The sequence below is a fragment of the Aptenodytes patagonicus genome, chromosome 9 (assembly GCF_965638725.1).
Source record: "Aptenodytes patagonicus chromosome 9, bAptPat1.pri.cur, whole genome shotgun sequence".
NCBI classification, from domain to species: Eukaryota; Metazoa; Chordata; class Aves; order Sphenisciformes; family Spheniscidae; genus Aptenodytes; species Aptenodytes patagonicus.
This window is the reverse complement of record NC_134957.1, coordinates 9,778,788-9,787,573: the sequence shown is the minus strand read 5'-3', so window position 1 is coordinate 9,787,573 and position 8,786 is coordinate 9,778,788. Positions and strand designations below refer to the sequence as shown.

General features: G+C 47.8%; 1 protein-coding gene across 1 annotated transcript; it reads left to right on the top strand.

Moving 5' to 3' along the window:
• Positions 1-1,345: 1,345 nt before the first annotated feature.
• On the top strand, positions 1,346-2,842 carry GPR174 (G protein-coupled receptor 174). The gene has a single exon (XM_076347647.1). It carries the CDS (start codon positions 1,785-1,787, stop codon positions 2,763-2,765), a length of 981 nt encoding a protein of 326 aa, XP_076203762.1. The 5' UTR covers positions 1,346-1,784; the 3' UTR covers positions 2,766-2,842.
• The last annotated feature ends 5,944 nt before the right edge of the window (positions 2,843-8,786 follow it).

Sequence of the window (8,786 nt, the reverse complement as noted above, 5' to 3'; positions counted from 1 at the left end):
GAAACTACACAAATAGACACAGAAAAGCTGCCCCCCCGAACCGTTTCCTTTTGTAGAAGATTTTCTGTTTCCACCCAGAGCTACTTCAGTTTCGGTGCAATCACACTGGCAAGTGTTGAACATCAGCTTCATTAATAAATGTTCACATTTTAACGCCTATACCTCAAAGCACAGGAAAAAACATCGGGGATTGCAGCAGGATATAATTTTGCCTTTATAAATGTGCCTTTGGCATCTTGGTTGGTACCTACAGACTTTTCCCACTTAGACCTGTAGGTTAATTCTTCATGCTGAAGCAAAAGGCAAACCTAAGAGAGTTTGGACAGAGATCTGAATTTCCTCTACGTTTATCAACTCTGGTTGGTTTTTTTTGTATCTGACTGATTCAGATAATATCAGCTGCTTACCATGCAAACAGTTTTAAAATAAAGTCCCCCTACAGTCACCTTAGTGACAACATCTGGTATTTCCAACAGCCACAGCAGTCACATGTGCAAGATGGGTAAAGGAAAGTCTTAGAAAAGGCAGTCGTGAGAAAGTCAAATTTAATATAATGCAAGTAGTTCTGCAGCAAAAAGTGTTTAATGTGGGCCAGTTGTCCCTGCTTGCATGCAAGTATGTTTTACATTCTATTTATGAAAGATGAATGAAAAAGTTGACCCCGGTTCAGTGAAAGCCACCGACTTGGGACTTCCACTCCGTGCTGCAGCAGCAGCAGCTGCACCGGAGGAAAATGTTCATTTCTCAGGCGCGTGTCAGGCTCATTTACATACGGGGCAGGTTTCGTTCTGTCATCTTGTCGGCTGTCTATAGCCGTGGTGCGGGCGGGAAGAAGGGCTTTCCTGGGAAGACCAGGGGAGCGTTAAACTCACGAGTGCTGTGTGAGGCGAGAGTGTCCCTCTGCCCGCGGCAAGGCAGCGAGGAGGGATGCAGGCGCGGCGCTTGCCGGAGCATCTCTGCGCTGGCCGCGCGCTCGGGCACGGGGAGACCAACGCAACTGGAGGCAAAGGGAGATTCGGATGGAAAAGCTGGAGCTGGGAAAGACACAGCTGCAGAAACCTGGCAGCAAGTTAAATACGCCCTGCGATCGGGGGTGACTTCAGCTTGGCGGTACCGCACGGGAGGCTGGTTTGTAGCAGCAACTAAACACATTTTCTATTTATTCCTTAGTGGTTTTGCACCTCCCTTCACTGGGCGAGGCATGGCGCTTGTTAGGCGGGAGAAGAGCTGACCACCACAGATGCTGCTAGCAATAGGTTTCTCCTAGAGAGATGCTCCACCGCTCTTGCAAGCTTCCTGTACCTTTTGCTTTGTAAGACCCGTGTCTCCCCGCAGTGTTATAACCGGACCTTTCTGTCTTTCAGCTGCGGAGCCATGTCAGTTGTCAAACTCCTGTGTTGAGAGAAGTGGCTGAAATGCCACCCAAAAGGTGACAGAGGTGCAGCTCCGGTGACGAACTGTCAACTGCTTCGGCACAGGACGATGCATTTCTCGGTGTGGATCCCCTCCCTGTCAATCCTGCAAGCGACTAGAGTAAGGTCTGGTAACTTCTGACAAAGAGCATGAGCAAAGCACACGAGCAGAACTTTAATTAACTCACTCACCCCATAAGGAAGCTGCTCCCCAGCGTGGACGCGATGATCTGGTAACCGAAGCCTCACACACAGATGCCAGGGCTGAACCTTTTTATTTAAGCACCGACAACCTGAGGACAACCTGGCTGCAGGACGCGAGTGAGGAACATGTTATCATGCCGGGGCTGAGCACGGATCTGGAGCACAACCATGACGAACGGTTCGAACTGCACCGAAACAGACCTCAAGCCCTACTATGCGATTACGTACACTTTCATCCTGGTCCCTGGACTAATAGGAAACACATTAGCTTTGTGGGTCTTTTACAGGTACATGAAAGAGACTAAAAGGGCCGTAATATTTATGATCAATTTAGCCATTGCCGACTTATCGCAGGTTTTGTCCTTGCCCCTGAGGATCTTCTACTACTTGACTGGGACGTGGGAATTTGGAGGAGGTCTCTGCATGCTTTGCTTCTACCTGAAGTACGTCAATATGTACGCAAGCATCTACTTCTTGGTTTGCATCAGCGTAAGACGGTATTTGTTTCTCATGCACCCATTCAAATTCAGCGACTGCAAACGCATCTGTGATGTGTACATCAGCATCGTTGGGTGGGTCGTGGTCTGCGTTGGCTGTTTGCCTTTCCTGCTTCTCAGACTTCACCAGGATGCTAAAAACACGTGTTTTGTGGATCTCCCCGTGAAGGAAGTTGACCTTCCCATCTCCATTGCACTGATGACGATAGGTGAATTGGTGGGGTTCGTAACACCCCTACTCATCATCCTATACTGCTCGTGGAAGACTATCTTATCACTAAAAGAAAAAAATTCTGCTTCACATGACCTCGGAGAGAAAAAAAAGGCTTTAAAGATGATTCTCACCTGCGCTCTGGTATTTCTGATTTGCTTTGCGCCTTATCATATCAGCTTTCCACTAGATTTCTTTGTCAAAACCAAAAAGATTAAAAACGGGTGTGTCCAGAAGGTGATCTCGGTGTTTCACGCTGTAGCTTTGTGCCTTGCCAGCTTGAACTCCTGCGTGGACCCGGTCATCTACTACTTTACTACAGATGAGTTCAGGAGACGCCTTTCCAGGCAGGATTTGCAAGACAGCGTTCAGCTCCACAACCTCAGTTACGTGAGGAAGCACTCCAGGGATGTGCTCAGGGAGGACCCCATGAACTACTAGCACTGGCCTTCCCCAAACGGTTGCCAGGACTTCAAATGTTCACTATATTTTGGGGTTTGGCCCAATTTTTTTTTTTCCCCCCAGGACACTGAGAGCGACGACTCAGACAAGCTTCTGCTGATTTGTGAGGGTTGGAGAAAAACAAACAAAACCCCCTAAAAACCCAAACCTGACCGAAAACATGTTGATTTAATACTTGGGTTGCAAATTTTCTCTGAATATAAATAACACCGTGTAATTTCCACAGGCCCTATTTCTAAGCTGGGCAGCCAGGAGCAGGTAGCTTTGGCAGTAGGAGGAGGACGTGGACCCATGGCAAGAGGTGATGCTGTGCCCCGGTGGCACTGGTGGGGCCATTACTCGGCCACGTCCTGGTCACGCACCCTGGCTTCAGCAAGAGGCAGCAAAGATTTTGGGGTCTTGCTATGCAGAAAGAATTTGATCCTAAAAATTAGTAGGTGACACAGTATTATGTATTTCTGAAGCAAAAGACAATCCAGCAGTGACTAATTTCTATGGAGAGTGCCAAGAGCCTGCCTCAAGCCACGTTGACCACGGAGCGAGGAGCGTCAGGTGGCCCCAAAGGACTTGCCATTCGAATAATTAACCAAGCCTCCATTTCGGGGTGTAGGAAATGACATACCCCCAAATCACAAAGTCATTGAAGCGTCCAGACACTATTTTTCTGCCATCAGTTCCCATTTCTGACTCGAAAGCCGTATGGTTTGAAGCCATATCGCTGCCTTGGATAAGCTTTAACCACGGGGCTGTGCTTCCAGGGTATTTATTCAGCTAGACGTCCATCAAGCCTTTCAGGTCCTCTTCTCACCAAAGATGGGGCAAATTATTTCCCTTTCACCGATAACTGACCCTGCACCATCACATTTGCTCTTCATTAACAGCAGCGTGATTAAAACACAGTCAGAGGAACCAAACCTTTCTGAAGTTTACTGTAATGGGAACTCACTATAAGCAGAGTCAAAGGGGCCACCCAACAGGCTACGAGAGATTTTTAAGAAAGGCTCAACTGTGGATGTATTTTTAATAATAACTTCTTTAAAATCAAACAACAGAAGCTTTGGGCTTGACTGGTATTTCATTTGCACCTTCTTGTAAAATTTGTTTTTCTGTGAACATTTGAAATGTTACATTTTGAAATGTAAAAATACTGTGATGGTATTAGGTTTTATTTAATGCAAATGTTGTTTTATAGATTTAATTTATAAAAAAATATATATTTTGTAGAAAAATGATGTGAATCCCAGAGAGTGTTGGAACACAGAAAGACTTTTTTTCTTTTTAAAAACCCTTCCATGTAATAAAACAAAACTCCACCACCTCATCCCTACAGGAGTCTGAGCCAGTGTGTCTGTACCCGAGTGTGCCAGCTGAGTAAGCACTGCTAATTCATGGAAACCATGAAGCACATTGTAATTTGTTCACAGCGATGAAAAAATATCTATTTTTTTATTTCCTGTTGTATACGATAAAAAAAATCGCTTTAAAAAAAAATTTAAGTGTAATTCTTGGCCCACTCTCCCCTCTGTAACTGCCTGCACCTCCCATACACGCTTACATGGACCGACGCGTGGCAGCACTTGGGTTGCCGATGCCCCTCCAGCACCTGTAGAACATTTCAGATGCCTTTTCAAAATTATTTTAACCTCCTTCTTGCAGTGGGGAGAAAAGCGAAGCGCTGGCTTGCAAAGGGACAAAACGCACGGCTGCAAGCTGCAGCAGCTCACCTGCCCCCCGCGAGAGGTTTACCGAGACAACGTGAATTCCTATAGCTGAAGGCCGGCACCAGCACAAGCCCATCGCCGTCCTTTCTGGCCGCCGTCCCCCGTCCCCGGCGCGTGGGAGGGGAGCAGGATGGCCCCGCACAACCCCCCAGAGCTACTTTTAGCTTCCGAGGGGAAAAGATGTTATACAAAGTAGTGTCAGAAGTTCAGAAATTATTCAATGAGAAAAACCTCAATGAGCTTTAAGTTTTCCCACCTAGTGAACGCTGTGGGTGCCACACGAGCCGTTTCCCCTGCTGCCATAGCAACGTGGTTTATTCATATTAGTTTTAACCGTCCCTTTTTACAAGAAGCGAGGTGTAATAGTCGCGGTAGCTCACGTGAGCCGAATTCGGGAGAGACCTGCCTGCCCTCCCCCCGCCGCGGCACCTCTGCTCCAGGTGGGATTTGCTTGGGCCACACTCTCCATCGCAGAGGTCTCACAAGCCCTTGGCTGATGCCATGGACACCTGGAGAATCAAGACGTTACTTAGATTAACAGAAGGTGTATTTTCGTGGCCTGTTGATGGCTGGGGATCCACGATACCAGCCCATGCTTCAGCCCTGGTGCAATCACACCAGCGGAGAGGTGCTCGGCTGCATTTCTGCCACCCAAGAAAGCCTCAAGTAGGGATGGCACACGGCACACAGGCGGTTTAGAGAAGACAAGTAATCCCCAGCCACTGCAGCAGCAGGGAGCAATTGCTGTTTGATCGCTTTTCTGCCCAGCTTCGAGCTCTGTGCTAGGGAAGATCCGACTTTTCACCCGGCCTTTGCTCAGGTCTGGCTGCAGTTCGCCGTTAGCCTGTTCAAAGCCAGCAGAAGCTGATATTCCCACAGAAATCTTTTCTCTGGAAAGCCTTTTGAGTAATAAATCTGGTCTGCAGCACCGGACTGGGAATCTGAATGAGAATGTGACTGAGAGCAAAAAAAAAAAAAACCAACCCAAAACATCCCCTTTATTCTGCATGAATTATTTCCTCTGGTTGCTCAAGAAGCACCTCTCCCCTGAGAGGGTTGTTATTGCTGAGAAGCAAAGCACTGAAGTCTCTGCCAACAACCTCGCCAGGCGGACTTTGTGCTGAAGTCACAAGTGGCTTTTTGTCACAAACAGAGTTAGGTTTAATTTAATAGGCCAAAAGAAAAGGTATATTTTCTTCTTTTTTTTGCAGCAGTTACGTTTCAGGAGAGTTATTCTGTATCTGGCAGTGAAAGAAGTCTCTTTCAAGGACTCTCCTGGAAACTGGAAGCCAGGGGCACGCTGAGGGCAGGCTGCATCCCTCCCAATCCCAAAAAAAGCCATTTGTGGCAACAGCGCAGACCCAGGGAAGGTCTCAGGGGATGCTTGGGGACCTTAAGCTGTGCAGATACAGCATCAAGACAAGTTTTTTTTGGGAAGTATTATTTATACCCAACACAACAAGGCGAATGAAGATGACACAGTTCTGGGTGGAAGCAGAGCTCTCGGCGTGTTTCTGAAGGCCGCACATCACAGCCCCCCATTTCCATCGACTCCCACACAGCCACGCGCCTCCGCACCCACGCACCGCGGAAAGTGCAGGCGCCGCCTGCAACAGCTGCAGACGATTTCATCACACCTCGGGCGCCGCTTCTCACAGCTTCCTTTGTGTCACCGTCATCATGAGAAGAGACATGACGGGGTTTTTTTTTTGTTTTGCACGTTGAGACTTAAAACTCTACTTGCAAGCGAAGGCTGCTGCGGAAGTGGGAGGGCGCGCGCCTGCCCCTCTTCCCGTCCTCCTCTTTACACCTTCGCAAGAAGGTTGCGTTGAGTCAGATCAGAGACCACCGAAGCGGCTCACTTGCTGCTGCTGGTGGGCTTGGGGAGAGCGTTGAAACGCTGTGCTGTGGGCAGCAATCCTGCCCGGGCACAGCCGTCCTCAGCCGCTGGTTGTGGGGCTTCCTGCAGCTGCACTGAAAGCATCATTCTCCAGAGCCATGAAAAGCTCTTTTCCAACCCGCTTGATCAACATACACCGGAACCCACCGATCCCTAAAGTCCGGTGGCAATGAATTCCCTATTTTAGTTATATGTACATTGCTCGGAAAAATATCACTTGTTGCTTTGAGCCGGCCACCTGACATCTTTCGGTGTCCCTTCCTCTTGCACCACGCGCGACCGGTTCCCTTTTCACCTCCTCTGCACGACTCGTGCCTCGGTGGAGGCGAGGTGTCGCCCACGCTCAGGACCCCCAGCCACTCCCTGCCCCCGCGGCTGCCACCCGGAGGTGGGAGCAGGGCCATGTGCTGATGGCCACGGCATGGGTCCTCCAACATTTCCAATGTCCTCTTCATCTCCTCTGCCATCACCAGCCACTGCCCATGAGCTATCCACATAACTCAAAAGATCTCCTTTCTGTGTGAAAAGGGCTGATTTACAGCTCCTCTTACCTAAGTAGTTTTTCTTCCCCCTTACATGTCTTTTCTTTTATCAGCACTAGATTTTATTTGCTATTTTGTCATCTGGTTGCTCAATATCCTGAAGACTCCCCATTCCTCTGTAGCCGGAGTTAGATTTTTCTGCTCCGGTTAAGGCTGCACCAGCAGCAAACTTTGACACTTTTTACTTCACTGTTTACTTCCTTTTTCACTTTGCTGTTAGAGGCTAAAAATCAGTATCAGCCCCAGCGTCATGAAAACAGCTCGTTGGCCACAAAGGCACACAGAGCATCAAACACAACGCTGCTGGACACCACTCCTCAGACCTCAGTAACTAAAAAAAACAAAAACCACAGCGAGTGACCCAGATACAAGTCAAACCCATCCAGTACAAAACCAAAAAAAAGATAAAACCTTGTCAGAGATGGTTTGATAAATACCCTGACAAAACGAGAGCAGATAAGCTGGAGCTGTCTGGACAGTGCCCGGTTCATGCTGCCAGTTAAGTCAGGGCAGAGGAGCTCCAGCATTTGGGCTGATAAACTGAGCTCTGTGTAAATATGATCTATATAACATACATTAGTGGCCAAAAAAAAGATCCAGTTACTTAAAGCCATCAAGAATAAAATAATAGTAATAAAAAACCAGAACACATCTGCAACAGCTGTTTTGGTACCACCACTCGCCGCTGTAATGAGTTTGTTGGGACCAGCAACTACCACCCGCTTAACCTGTTTCACTCACCCTTCTCTCTAACGCGGTGATTTGCACTTCAGAATTTAACTGCATGGGTAACACTGCTGAAATAAATAAATAGAGGAAGACTCCATGAATTTCTCAAAATTAAGAGAAAAATATGCCACAAAGGAGAGTATTTGGGAAACTCGGGGTGAAAACATGACATTCCAGTTGAAACAAACAGTCAGAGGTACAGGGATCTTTGTTTTGCTTATCAGTTCTTTCCTCCAGTGTTTCTTTAATGTTTTCTGCTCTGTTAAAGACTCATTCATAGTCTCTCAATACTGACAAATTTCCCCAAAAAACATTTCATACTTTTTATATCATTCCTTATTTCCCGAGACGAAACTCCATGCAAAGACTCCTGCTGACGCCAGCAGGCTCATTAATTTCCATTAATGAAAACACTGACCTTCCCAGGAGGAAACAGGGACGGACACGATCGTATTTTTGGATTAGGTCAGCCGATGTGAGGTGACTTTGGTTCAGTCTCCTGAAGGCTCAACCCTTGTCCAAGGGTCTGCTCCACCAGAGCCGGGGCAACCACAGGAGAGAAGCAATAGAAACGTCCTTTCTCATCGTGCTTCCAGTAGCTACAAGGGGAACGACCGCACGGCCTGTTGGCCCGGTGGGCTCCTAAGCCTTGCACTGCATTTGGGAATAATCTCCAGCTGTAACAGAGACTGCTTTTGGGCATCAATGTATCTTCTTTCAGGATTGTCATCATCCTCTTCCTCAGAGAGCAACCTTCAGCCAACAGGAGGAGGTGCCTGATCCAGGGTCAGGCGCATCCATCTGATGCACTAAGGGCTAGACTTAATGTAGGACTGGGGTTTCGAACAATTCAGCATCACCTGAATCCCTCTGGGAGGAGTGTACCCTGGTTCTAAAACACGGGGAAGGGATAAGGCTGTCGCTGCCCCTCCCTGTAAGTACTGTCCTTGCCTAAGAAGGAAGAAAAACAGTTAAAAATCCTCCTTAATTTAAGAGGGGATTTGAACGCCTGTTTCTCCTTGCTAGGAAAATGCCCTTGGCTAGTCTGTATGAGGACAGTCTCTGCTCCTCCATCAAAGCAGTAGGAAAAAAAGATCGCAGCCCAGTA

Coding starts and splice junctions, on each gene's coding strand:
- GPR174 (XM_076347647.1), top strand. CDS start 1,785: ATGACGAACGGTTCGAACTGCACCGAAACAGACCTCAAGCCCTACTAT.